The sequence below is a fragment of the Pan troglodytes genome, chromosome 8 (genome assembly GCF_028858775.2).
Source record: "Pan troglodytes isolate AG18354 chromosome 8, NHGRI_mPanTro3-v2.0_pri, whole genome shotgun sequence".
NCBI lineage: Eukaryota > Metazoa > Chordata > Mammalia > Primates > Hominidae > Pan > Pan troglodytes.
This window is the reverse complement of record NC_072406.2, coordinates 127376593-127390990: the sequence shown is the minus strand read 5'-3', so window position 1 is coordinate 127390990 and position 14398 is coordinate 127376593. Positions and strand designations below refer to the sequence as shown.

At 36.0% G+C, this 14398-nt stretch overlaps 1 protein-coding gene across 11 annotated transcripts in view; it reads right to left on the bottom strand.

The window, feature by feature from the left end:
- ATRNL1 (attractin like 1) overlaps positions 1-14398 on the bottom strand; it is an 853639-nt gene that overhangs the window by 680439 nt on the left and 158802 nt on the right. For all 11 annotated transcript variants that reach the window (XR_010147020.1, XM_016919435.4, XM_016919433.4 and 8 more), the window contains exon 11: positions 1356-1440. Coding sequence is in view for 10 of the 11 variants with exons in the window: in XM_016919435.4 (XP_016774924.3) it covers positions 1356-1440 (85 nt within the window). In the remaining variant the exon portion in view is untranslated. The remainder of the gene's footprint in view (positions 1-1355; positions 1441-14398) is intronic.

Sequence of the window (14398 nt, the reverse complement as noted above, 5' to 3'; positions counted from 1 at the left end):
TGATATAAAAACACCAGAGGAACTACTATATAATTTCTTGAAGACTTTCCAGACAAAATATGAAATATTCTATAAATCTTAATATATTAAGAAAACACTAAGTCTTCAAAACATGTTTTATTGTTAATACAAGAAAGGAAAAGAAACGATTATATACAATATTCCTTTGTCAGAAAAATAAGTATTTTTTAATAATGTAGAAAACAATGTTTTAAAAAAATAGATAATAGCTATACATGGACAAGACACACTTTAGAACTGCTATCTAGAATTATAACTTTTCAATATAGACACAGAATTTTGAAATTAGATACCGAGTTCTTCTTATGGTGTTTCATTCTTTTAAAATAAGAAAACTAAGAGTAAAATAATCAAAAAGATTTTTTTAATTCAGTCTGGAAAGAGAAGCCTAGACAATACTAAATTAATACCAAGCAGTGCCAATGCCCTTAAAACAGCATATTTTTCATGTCAAAAATATTATTAACATAATAAATTGAATCAGTCAAAAAAGTCTTCAAGAATGTCTTTTATTATTTTAAAAAAGTAAAATAAAAATCAACCGGAGAACCCTAGAGGTTTTATGTTTCACAGTTTTCATGTATTACTGTTTGGACAGCCAATTGATATCAGTTACACAGTTTCATTGTGGTTAAGTCATTTTGTGGCAATAGTGGAGAATTTTTACATATTTAGGATAAGGTGGTAATAAAATGGGCTTATAAAAAGGTCATTCTGATTTACAAATGTTAAGCCACTAAATGAGCTAGCAGATTGTTTACTGTCACTGGATTCCAAATTACCAAATTTTTGCCATAGAAATACAAAAATTATATTAACTTAAATGGGGAAGGCAATGTAATGACCATTGAGTCCAATTTCTCAATGGATATAAGGATTTTAAGGTCCAGAGAGGTTAAGGGACTTGTCAAAAATCACACATTTAGTAAATGACAGAACTAAAATGAGAATCTAATTCTTCTCACTTTCCTTGTTCTCCTTGATAGAAATATGGAGCTAGCCTCTCTATCATTTCAGTTCCATCTTTTTAAAACAAGAGGCATTCCTTATCTGATCTCTGGAAAAAGAAAAGAAGGCAGGATGACATAAAAGGGTATCTGATGTCTTATCTCAGCACCTTTCCTTTACCTACTCCCATGTCCCTTAAATATATTAAACAAGAAAGGAAAAAAGATATGATTGACAAATCAAAATGTATTCTATGGTAGAGAAGAGATGCATAAAATCCAATACCATTAAGTACCAATGATAATTTTCAAAAAGAATACAAGAATATGAGGATAGTATGACTGATATAAGTGACCCTCTAAAAATTGGAAATGTGCTTCTTTTACCCATTAATGACTACTGCAGAGTGTCCAAATCTGTTGACATCTCTATGAAGATTTGGTTTTGGTAGTATTTTCCATTCATCACAAGCTAGAAAAAAGAAAACAGAAAAACAAAAAATGAAATAAAAGAATAAACTAAGACAAATAATATAAAAACATCATTGGCCGAATTAAAGATATACTATGCACAAGCAGGAAGCAAAAAAAAAAAATTCTCATTAATTTTCCATGACCTACAATTTAGTGTAATTACTCAACTAACATTATTCATTAAATAAAAATAACTCTTGCCTAGAATTCTCACAAATAATTTTAAGCATATGAGAACAAGAAAATGAAAAGAATGAACTTAGAGGTATTTTATATTGGAAGATAATTTCGAAGACATATATTTATTAAATATTCCAAGTAAAACTTATGAATGTCAGTATAGGGCACACCTATTTGAAAGTTAAATACTAAATCAAATATGACATGTATGCATACAAAAGTCAATGGCATACACAATGTTCACTGAAAGAATACCTAAAAATATAATCATCAGGATAAAACATTTAAATCACTTTAATGATTTGAATTCTCAAAATAAAAGCTTTTTTATGTAGAAGGGAATTATTTTAACTGCAAAACTTCTAGATAAAAAATGAAAATCATAAATAATCTATGAACTATATAGAAACTATGGAAAGTGGTTAAGAAAAATGTGTATTATTTCAATATAAACTCAGAACTGACATATATACTAACGTAAATTTGAGATTTAAAATAATTCATCATTCAGTGACTAGGAACATTCTCAATACAGTGTTTTAGATTTCAACTTCTTAGAAATGTCATATTTATAAAGGCATGCTTTGGTATTTCATAAAAGCATATAGATACAAGATTTTTTAAAACAAATTAATTTTGTTTAGGTAAAAGCCTTTATGGAACAAGAAAATAATCTTAAGTACAGTTAGTTGTAAAAGTTAAAGTAATGAATTACTTGTTTTCTTATTTAAGTAATTACATCTATAACAATAATAAAATAAATTTGGTTTCAACTCAATATTTTATTAATGAACATCAAAAAATTATAAAAACCAAAACTGTAAGTTTAGAAAATGATGCTGAACACCAACATGGCACATGTATACATACGTAACAAACGTGCACGTTGTGCACATGAACCCTAGAACTTAAAGTATAATTTAAAAAAAAAAGAAAATGATGCTGAAAGACTGAGAACAATAAAATATATGTTGACCTGTATATGCTAAAGTATAATCCAGGAAACACAAATCTCCCCCAAAAGTGTTTAGTTTGCATAATCTGTCTTTTTAGTCCACATGGTATATCTGCCTATTAAATATTCTCAAAAGAGAGAGTGTAAAGGTACAGAAACCTAACCTAACTTTATTTAACACAGTGTTTTCCCAATGTTTTGTCCAAAGAAGCACTTTTCACATAATGCCTATTAAGATCCTCAAGAGTCAATGCTCTGAAGATCACATTTTAGAAAATATTATTATAGAGGCCTATGATAAAGATTAAGACTGCCAATTTTACATGTTAGAGTTAATTTAATAAATTTACATTATATGTTTGTAGCACTATTAGGTTGGTACAAAAGAAATTATATAAAGTATAAACTGTATACTTTTATAAATTAAGTACACATAAAAGTTCCAAAGTGTTTTCATCGCATATCTTAAAATGGTCTTCATAAGAATCCAGTGAAATTGATGGAGCAGGTATTACCCTATGTTAGAAATGAAGAATCAGACCTACGTGAAGGTAAATAACTTGTATGAGGTCCATTTGATTAACAGATCATATAGTATTTCTGTGTTCAATTTTTTAAGAAACTGCCATTCTGTTTTCCATAGTAGCTGGACCATTTTACATTTTTACCAGTAATGCAAAAGGGTTCATATGTCTCCACATCCTCGTCAACCCTTGTTATCTTCTGTTTTTTTATCATAGCCATCCTAATGAGTATGAATTAGTATATCACTGTGGTTTTGACTTGCATTGCCTAATGATTAGTGATGCTGAGCATCTTTTCATGTGCTTATTGGACATTTGTATATCTTTGGAGAAATGTCAATTCAACAGCTCATTTAAATTTATAGATACAAGTGGTACTGTGTGCTCATTGTAACCATGTTAGAGTTTTCCATGTTATGACTACACAAAATATTTACCCATTAAGCTGTTAATAATCAGCCTTTTTTAAGATTTTTTCCTATTACAAGTCATGTTGGTATATTCACTCTTATATGTATCTTGTGCATATTTTGAATGTTTCTCTAGATTTCCAAGAGGTATAAGAAAAGACACAACTTCGATTTTACTAGATTTTCCCAATTTGCTCCCCAAAGTAGTTGTGTTGACTCACATTAGCAGTGTACAACAGTTCCTCTTGTTTTATATTCTCTACAACATGTAGTTCTATCAGACTTAAAATTTTTACCAATCTAATGAATGGTTTGATTTTACATTTTTCCAGTTACTGGTGAGTCAACTTATTTTCACATGTATAGGTTATTTGTTTTAGTCTTCTATGAAATCATTGTTTAAGACTTGCACATTTTTCTATTTGCTTTTTGTCTTTTTCTTAATAATTTAAAGGACTCTTGATTAAATATTCTGGATACTAATCCTTTGCTGGCTATATGTATTACCATATATTCTTCCATGCTACAGCATCTTTTTTTCACTTAGTTTATGAAATCTTGTTTTACAGAAAGTTGGTCTTACCTTTAGGTCACCTTATGATCTGTGCTTGTTTACTCAGTAAACTGAGATTTTAAAAATAATCTCTAATTTTCCAGTAAAGGTTTTTCTGTTGGCTTTTACTATTTTGGTCTTCAATCTTTTTGGAACTTATTTTTGTATATCTGGTAAGCATCAAACTTAATTTTTCCCATATATCATATTTTCCAGATATTTCCAAGTATATGTCAATGCACTAATTTTCCCAATTTTTGAACATTTATCCTTGATCCACTAACTTGTGCATCATTTAATTTCTGTACTGTTATAGTTTGCTTTTATTTTATCATTTTTAAATATATACATGTGTGAAGCCCAAAAGTCCAATATTTCTACAAGGTTTATCAAAAAAAAAAAAAATCCACTGCCCCCTATCTTCCCAAAGCATATTCCAGAATCATGGAGGTAAGCACTTTTAATTCTAAATAAACAGCTATAAAGAGTTTGTTTTTGTTTTTGTTTCTTGTATTTTCATCTGTTCTAAACAGCATGCCTAGTTCCCAGTTTCAGATAATATGCCTGACTTCCTTCTTCAGATGGTGAAGATTAAGCTCTTACACAGACTTACACACACATATTTCCTCTCCCTCCATTCTCTATACATTTATATTATAATTTTGTTTAGAGCAATATTCAGTTTCTTATTTGTTTTTTAGAGATGGGGAATTGCTATATTGCCTAGGCTGTATTGCCTAGGCTGGACTAAATTAATTCCTGGGCTCAAGCAATCCTCCTGCCTCAGCCTCCAGAGTTTCTGGAATTATAGGTACACACCACCACACTCAGCTAATGCTCAGTTTTTATTATCTTTGATAGTATATATCTGTGATATTATTCACAGATAAGCCAGGTAGCATACTACATTTTTATTCTTAAATAACTTACTTTCTCCACAAATTATATTTTCACTTTTTTGCTTACCTTTCTGTATATCTACTGCTATTTCTCCCCCAACCCTTTGCCAGATGTGTACATTTCTTCTCAATATCTTCTAATACATCAAGTTATCTGGCAATTTCATTTACTTTGTAAAGACATCCCTCCTGAAACTCCATCTTTTTTCTCCAATCTGAACTTACTTCTCTGTAGGCCTATTACATCATCATAAGGATTCCCTCCATATTTCTCCTCTGTTATATATTCCATTTCTTAGATTTCATCTGTTTATTTAATCTCATACTTCAATAGGAGATATAATCCTAAAGTATCTAAATAAAGTGTACATTGGAGGTATATTTTTGAGAATCTGCAATTCTAAAAAATAATTTTATTTCACTCTAACACTTTTAGTATGATTTGATTGGTGTTAGAATTCTAATATGGAAAGCATTTTCAGATATTGAAGGTATTAGTCCACTCTTCTGGATTCTCGTATTGCTTTTGTAAGGCACTATGCTATCGAGTCTCATGATTTATTTGTCCTATTTCTTTTCTCTCTATATAAGTTTTTAAGTTCTTTTTGTCTTTTTGTAATGAGCTTTGCTGTGAGTCTTTTGTATTTATTTTTCTGGGGCTCAGTAGGCTCTTTTAGTCTTAAAATTTGTGTACTTCAATCCCAAACATATTTTTTGAATTACTCACTTGATAATTTCCTTCCTGTCTAAAATGTTATGTTCTTTGCTTTTTCAATTCTATTACTGAGATACAAAGTTTTCTGGAACAGTCATCTTAAATTTCTCATTTTTTACCCTATTTTCCATTTGTCCATTATTCATAATACTTTATGGAGATTCTTCACTTTATCTTCAAATCATTGATTTGTTTTCCTAATTTTAATTTCCAAGAGCTCATTTTTTTCTTTTCTGAATTAACTATTTTTATTAAAATCTCACATTTTGCTTCACAAATGTAACATCTTCTGTCCATAAAGATTTAACTTATAATCTCCTCTGTGGATTATCTTTATTTCCCCTAATTTCTTATTTTTTCCTACTCGTTTGACATTTTGGTCAAATTTAGTAACTTTTTGTAATTGTCAAAATAATAACAGGCTGCAAATTTAAGAGTGAGGCACCACAAGAGTCATTAGGAATTTAGTGCTTAAGAAGGACATGTTGACCTCTGGGATTCTGATCAGGTGGAACCATTTCAGTTAGAGACCTCCAAATGTCAGTATTTCTACATGCTTTCTCTTAGGCTGGTCAGATTCCTTCAGATAATTTTCCAGTCTCCTGCCTGGAAACCATAAATCGGACTAACAGCATTTTAGGAAGACCCTAAGTGGATGAAGGGTAGCTAGAGGGTTTCACTCTTAAGTATGTATACTTTCATTTAATCCCACTCTTTACAAAATAGTGCTTATGCTCTCAGTCATGTTCTGGTTTTCTTTTGTTTTGTTTTTAAAGTACACAAGTCCTGCAGAAGAGAAACATTACAGCACAGTAATAGTAATGTAATTATACATGAAGGCAATTAATTTAGACAAATAATAATAAAACATAATTCTACTTCTAGAAGTTATTTGCCTTTCAATACATGTAGCAGTAGGAAGTGACAGCTTTATTACTATCTCCAAGACATCATCTTCAATTATACTAAAAGTTTAAAAAAGAATTACATACAATACTTTTGATAGACATTTGTGCTGTTCAATAAAATATTTCAGTTCCTTTCCTTCTGGCACAAAATTATACTCTTACAATCCCTAGAAGTTGAATGTATCAATGTAATGCAAGCTACTGGAATATCTGTGTTTCTGGTTGGAGGCATTTGATTAGCAATGAAAGCCTATGTCTTCTGTCAGCCTGGGTCCCTAAATAATGACAAAAAAAAATCTGGAGAGGCGTTCCAAGATGGCCAAATAGGAACAGCTCCAGTCTGCAGCTCCCAGTGTGATCGACGCAGAGGATGGGTGATTTCTGCATTTCCAACTGAGGTACCTGGTTCATCTCATTGGGACTAGTTGGATAGTGGGTGCAGCCCACAGAGGGCGAGCCGAAGCAGGGTGGGGCATCACCTCACCCGGGAAGCACAAGGGGTTGGGGGATTTCCCTTTCCTAGCCAAGGGAAGCTGTGACAGACTACCTGGAAAAACGGGACACTCCCACCCAAATATTGCACTTTTCCCAAAGTTTTAGCAATCAGCAGACAAGGAGATTCTCTCCAGTGCCTGGCTTGGTAGGTACCACACCCACGGAGCCTTGCTCACTGCTAGCAGGGCAGTCTGAGATTGAACTGCAAGGCAGCGGCCTGGCTGGGGGGTGCATCCGCCATTGCTGAGGCTTGACTAGGTAAACAAAGCGGCCAGGAAGCTTAAACTGGACGGAGCCTACCACAGCTTACCAAGGCCTACCGTCTCTAGACTCCACCTCTGTGGCCAGGGCATAGCTGAACAAAAGGCAGCAGACAACTTCTGCAGACTTACAAGTCCCTGTCTGTCAGCTCTGAAGAGGGCAGTGGTTCTCCCAGCATGGCGTTTGAGCTCTGAGAACAAACAGACTGCCTCCTCAAGTGGGTCCCTGACCCCCATGTAGCCTAACTGGCAGAAACCTCTCAGTAGGGTCCGACTGACACCTCATATAGGCGGCTGCCCCTCTGGGATGAAGCTTCCAGAGGGAGGATCAGGCAGTAATACTTGCTGTTCTGCAGCCTCCGCTGGTGATACCCAGGCAAACAGGGTCCGGAGTGAACCTCTAGCAAACTCCAACAGACTTGCAGCTGAGGGACCTGACTGTTAGAAGAAAAACTAACAAACAGAAAAGAATAGCAGCAACATCAACAAAAGGTCATCTAGACCAAAACCCCATCTGTAGGTCACCAAAATCAAAGCCCAAAGGTAGATAAAACCACAAAGATGGGGAGAAACCAGAGCAGAAAAGGTGAAAATTCTAAAAATCGGAGTGCCTCTTCTCCTCCAAAGGATCACAGCTCCTCACCAGCAATGGAACAAAGCTGGATGGAGAATGACTTCGACAAGTTAACAGAAGTAGGCTTCAGAAGGTAGGTAATAACAAAATTCTCCGAGCTAAAGGAGGATGTTCGAACCCATTGCAAGGAAGCTAAAAACCTTGAAAAAAAGATTAGACGAATGGCTAACTAGGATAAACAGTGTAGAGAAGACCTTAAATGACCTGATGGAGCCGAAAACCATGACAGGAGAACTTCATGACGCATGCACAAGCTTCAATAGCTGATTCAATCAAGTAGAAGAAAGGGTATCAGTGATTGAAGATCAAATTAATGAAATAAAGCGAGAAGACAAAGTCAAAGAAAAAACAGACTAAAAAGAAAGGAACAAAGCCTCCAAGAAATATGGGACTATGTGAAAAGACCAAATCTACATTTGATTGATTGGTGTACCTGAAAGTGATGGGGAGAATGGAACCAAGTTGGAAAACACTCTGCAGGATATTATCCAGGAGAACTTCCCCAGCCTAGCAAGGCAGGCCAACATTCAGATTCAGGAAATACAGAGAACACCACAAAGATACTCCTCAAGATGAGCAACCCCAAGACACATAATTGTTGGATTCACCAAGCTTGAAATGGTGGAAAAAGTGTTAAGGACAGCCAGAGAGAAAGGTCAAGTTACCCACAAAGGAAAGCCCATCAAACTAACAGCAGATCTCTCGGCAGAAACCCTACAAGCCAGAAGAGAGTAAGGGCCAAAATTCAACATTCTTAAAGAAAAGAATTTTCAACCCAGAATTTCATATCCAGCCAAACTAACCTTCATAAGTGAAGGAGAAATAAAATCCTTTACAGACAAGCAAATGCTGAGAGATTTTGTCACCATCAGGCCTGCCTTACAAGAGCTCCTGAAGGAAGCACTAAACATGGAAAGAAACAAACGGGACTAGCCATTGCAACAACATGCCAAATTACAAAGACCATAGACGCTACAAAGAAACTGCATCAATTAACAGGCAAAATAACCAGCGAACATCATAATGACAGGATCAAATTCACACATAACAATATTAACCTTAAATGGAAATGGGCTAAATGCCCCAATTAAAAGACAAAGTCAAGATCCATCAGTGTGCTGTATTCAGGAGACACATCTCACGTGCAAAGATGCACATAGGCTCAAAATAAAGGGATGGAGGAAGATCTACCAAGCAAATGGAAAGCAAAAAAAAGCAGGGATTGCAATCCTAGTCTCTGATAAAACAGACTTTAAACCAACAAAGATCAAAAGAGACAAAGAAGGCCAATACATAATGGTAAAGGGATCAATTTAACAAGAAGAGCTAACTATGATAAATATATATGCACCCAATACAGGAGCACCCAGATTGATAAAGCGAGCCCTTGGAGACCTACAAAGAGACTTAGACTCCCACACAATAATAATGGGAGACTTTAACACCCCACTGTCAATATTAGAGAGATCAATGAGAGAGGTTAACAAGGATATCCAGGACTTGAACTCAGCTCTGCAACAAGCAAACCTAAAAGACATCTACAGAACTCTCCACCCCAAATCAACAGAATATACATTCTTCTCAGCACCACATCGCACTTATTCTAAAGTTGACCACATAATTAGAAATAAAGCAGTACTCAGCAAATGTAAAAGAACAGAAATCACAAAAAAACTGTCTCTCAGAACACAGAGCAATCAAATTAGAACTCAAGATTAAGAAACTCACTGAAAACCGCACAACTACATGGAAAATGAACTTGCTCCTGAATGACTACCGGGTAAATAACTAAATGAAGGCAGAAAGATGTTCTTTGAAACCAATAAGAACAAAGACACAATATACCAGAATCTCTGGGACACATTCAAAGCAGTGTGTAGAGGGAAATTGATAGCACTAAATGCCCACAAGAGAAGGCAGGAAAGATCTAAAATCGACATCCAACATCACAAATAAGAGAACTAGAGAAGCAAGAGCAAACACATTCAAAAGCTAGCAGAAGGCAAGAAATAACTAAGATCAGAGCAGAAGTGAAAGAGACAGAGACACAAATAACCCTTCAAAAACTCAATGAATCCCAGAGCTGGTTTTTTGAAAAGATTAACAAAATTGATAGACCGCTAGCAAGACTAAAAAAGAAGAAAAGAGAGAAGAATCAAATACATGCAATAAAAATGATAAAGGGGATATCACCACAGATCCCAAAGAAATACAAACTACCATCAGAGAATACTATAAACAACTCTATGCAAATAAACTAGAAAATCTAAAAGAAATGGATAAATTCCTGGACACATACACCCTCCCGAGACTAAACCTGGAAGAAGTTGAATCTCTGAATAGACCAATAACAGGCTCTGAAATTGAGGCAATAATTAATAGCCTACCAACCAAAAAAAGTCCAGGACCAGATGCATTCACAGCTGAATTCTACCAGAGGTACAAAGAGGAACTGGTACCATTCCTTCTGAAACTATCCCAATCAATAGAAAAAGAGGGAATCCTCCCTAACTCATTTTATGAGGCCAGCATCATCCTGATACCAAAGCCTGGTAGAGACACAACAAAAAAAGAGAATTTTAGACCAATATCCCTGATGAACATCGATGTGAAAATCCTCAATAAAATACTGGCAAACCAAATCCATCAGCACATCAAAAAGCTTATCCACCACGATCAAGTCAGCTTTATCCCTGGGATGCAAGGCTGGTTCAACATACGCAAATCAATAAACATAATCCATAACATAAACAGAACCAATGACAAAAACCATATGATTATCTCAGTAGATGCAGAAAAGGCCTTCGACAAAATTCAACAGCCCTTCAGGCTAAAAACTCTCAATAAATTAGGTATTGATGGAAGGTATCTCAAAATAATAAGAGCTAGTTATGAAAAACCCACAGTCAGTATCATACTGAATGGGCAAAACCTGGAAGCATTCCCTTTGAAAACCGGCACAAGACAGGGATGCCCTCTCTCACCACTCCTCTTCAACATAGTGTTGGATGTTCTGGCCAGGGCAATCAAGCAAGAGAAAGAAAAAAAGGGTATTCAATTAGGAAATGAGGAGGTCAAATTGTCCCTGTTTGCAGATGACATGATTGTATATTTAGAAAACCCCATCATCTCAGCCCAAAATCTCCTTAAGCTGATAAACAACTTTAGCAAAGTCTCAGGATACAAAATCAATGTGTAAAAATCACAAACATTCCTATACACCATTAACAGACAAACAGAGAGTCAAATCATGAGTGAACTCCCATTCACCATTGCCACAAAGAGAATAAAATACCTAGGAAGCCAACTTACAAGGGATGTGAAGGACCTCTTCAAGGAGAACTACAAACCACGGCTCAATGAAATAAAAGAGGACACAAACAAATGGAAGAATATTCCATGTTCATGGATAGGAAGAATCGGTATCGTGAAAATGGCCATACTGCCAAAGGTAATTTATAGATTCAATGCCATCCCCATCAAGCTACCAATGACTTTCTTCACAGAATTGGAAAAAACTACTTTAAAGTTCATATGGAACCAAAAAAGAGCCCACATTGCCAAGACAATCCTAAGCCAAAAGAACAAAGCTGGAGGATCATGCCACCTGACTTCAAACTATACTACAAGGCTACAGTAACCAAAACAGCATGGTACTGGTACCAAAACAGAAATATAGACCAATGGAACAGAATGGAGCCCTCAGAAATAATACTACACATCTACAAACATCTGATCTTTGACAAACCTGACAAAAACAAGAAAAGGGGAAAGGATTCCCCATTTAATAAATGGTGCTGGGAAAACTGGCTAGCCATATGTAGAAAGCTGAAACTGGATCCCTTCCTTACACCTTATACAAAAATTAATTCAAGATGGATTAAAGACTTAAATGTTAGACCTAAAACCATAAAAACCCTAGAAGAGAACCTAGGCAATACCATTCAGGACATAGGCCTGGGCAAGGACTTCATGACTAAAACACCAAAGCAATGGCAACAAAAGCCAAAATTGACAAACGGAATCTAATTAAACTAAAGAGCTTCTGCACAGCAAAAGAAACTACCATCAGAGTGAACAGGCAACCTACAACATGGGAGAAAATTTTTGCAATCTACCCATCTGACAAAGGGCTAATATCCAGAATCTACAAAGAACTCAAACAAATTTACAAGAAAAAAACAAACAACCCCATCAAAAAGTGGGCAAAGGACATGAACAGACACTTCTCAAAAGAAGACATTTAGGCAGCCAACAGACACATGAAAAAATGCTCATCATCACTGGTCATCAGAGAAATGCAAATCAAAACCACAATGAGATACAATCTCACACCAGTTAGAATGGCAATCATTAAAAAGTCAGGAAACAACAGATGTTGGAGAGGATGCGGAGAAATAGGAATGTTTTTACACTGTTGGTGGAAGCGTAAATTAGTTCAACCATTGTGGAAGACAGTGTGGCGATTCCTCAAGGATTTAGAACTAGAATTACCATTTGACCCAGCAATCCCATTACTGGGTATATACCCAAAGGATTATAAATCATGCTACTATAAAGACACATGCACACGTATGTTTACTGCGGTACTATTCACAATAGCAAAGACTTGGAACCAACCCATATGTCCATCAATGATAGACTGGATTAAGAAAATGTGGCACATATGCACCATGGAATACTATGTAGCCATAAAAAAGGATGAGTTCATGTCCTTTGCAGGGACATGGATGAAGCTGGAAACCATCATTCTCAGCAAACTATCACAAGGAAAGAAAACCAAACACCACATGTTCTCACTCATAGGTGGGAACTGAACAACGAGATCACTTGGACACAGGGGGAACATCACACAATGGGGCCTGGTGTGGGGTTGGGGGCCTGGGGAGGGATAGCATTAGGAGAAATACCTAATGTAAATGATGAGTTGATGGGTGTTAGGAGAAATACCTAATGTAAATGATGAGCTGATGGGTGCAGCAAACCGACATGGCACATGTATACCTATGTATCAAACCTGCACATTATGCGCATGTACCCTAGAACTTAAAGCATAATAATAATAAAAAAAATCTGCCCTGCCAACCAATGATGAACATGTATAATGGGTGAAAAATAAATTTTTATTTGGTGTCAATCATCTGAAGTTTGGATATTTCTGGTAGACATGGATATATGCTGCCCAGATCATAATTCAAAAAAAAAACGTGTAGTCTCGGTTGCTAGCAGTGCTGTCAGTGAAGAGTCAGTTGCAAGCTACCTCACAAACTGCCTGAGGAACACAGGCCCACTTCACTCAAGGGCACACCCTTCCTAGAATGACCCATATTGAATGACTGATCAATGTATTGGTATAAAGGCCTGGCCATTCCAGCCCAACATGGGAGAAGTATGACCAATTATTTTGCCTTCAGTCAATCCTTACAGGGTTGACTAAGGTTATCCATCGAGCATCACAACTCAACTTCTCCCTTTGTCCAATTCTGCATCATCCCCCTACCTCTTGCAAAGGCATTGATTGTAAGGGTACTCCCAATTAACATCATGAATACTAAACTCTACCTCAGAGTCTGCTTTCCAGAGGACTCAAACTCTGACTTGTTTCAGGAATGGTATACTAAAAAGTAAGAAATAAGTTGGAGTTTGAGAGCTGGATCATACATTGCCAGGCTAGCAATGAAAAACTCATCATTGGTGGTAGGTGGAGCACAGATAGCTCTTGGCACAAAGTGGCCATTAAGCAACTGCAAAAACTTAAACTAGTGATAAATTAGGAAGGCATGCCAATAGAAGGGAATAGTATAGCAGGAGTGAAGTACTAGATGCTTGAAAAACATGAGGAAGGGTAACTATTAAGATACTAGAATTGCATGTCTACTGCTTAGCCCCAGTGAGCTCTAGAAAAAGATAATGAAAGGCTGATAAAGCCAGAGGGTCTCCTCAGTACCATATAAAGAGACTGCCAATTATAGAAGATCTGTCAATTGAAGAAGGTCAAGCCCCAGAAGAAAAAGGACTCTGACACACAAAATGGGAATATCAGAAGTTGATGCTCCTTAAAGTCTTCCCAAATTTTGAATTCCCAAATTTTCCTGAATCATCTGACACTGCAGAAATGATCCATCCTACCCTCCTAAAAGGCAGATAGCACTCTGCCTTTGCTTAAACACAATGTAGAGGCTACTCTCCAGCACGACCTGTGGCCCAGGGCAGAATCTGCTCACATCTTCAGTACTGGCCAGAGGGCCTATAACTGGGGTTGGGTATCAACATAACTCATCTAGGTACATGCTGGGACTGCTAAGGAAAGAAAGAGAGTATACGACCAAAGAATCTATAAGACCTTCGCTGGTCGCGGTGGCTCACGCCTGTAATCCCAGCACTTTGGGAGGTCGAGGTGGGCGGATCACAAGGTCAAGAGTT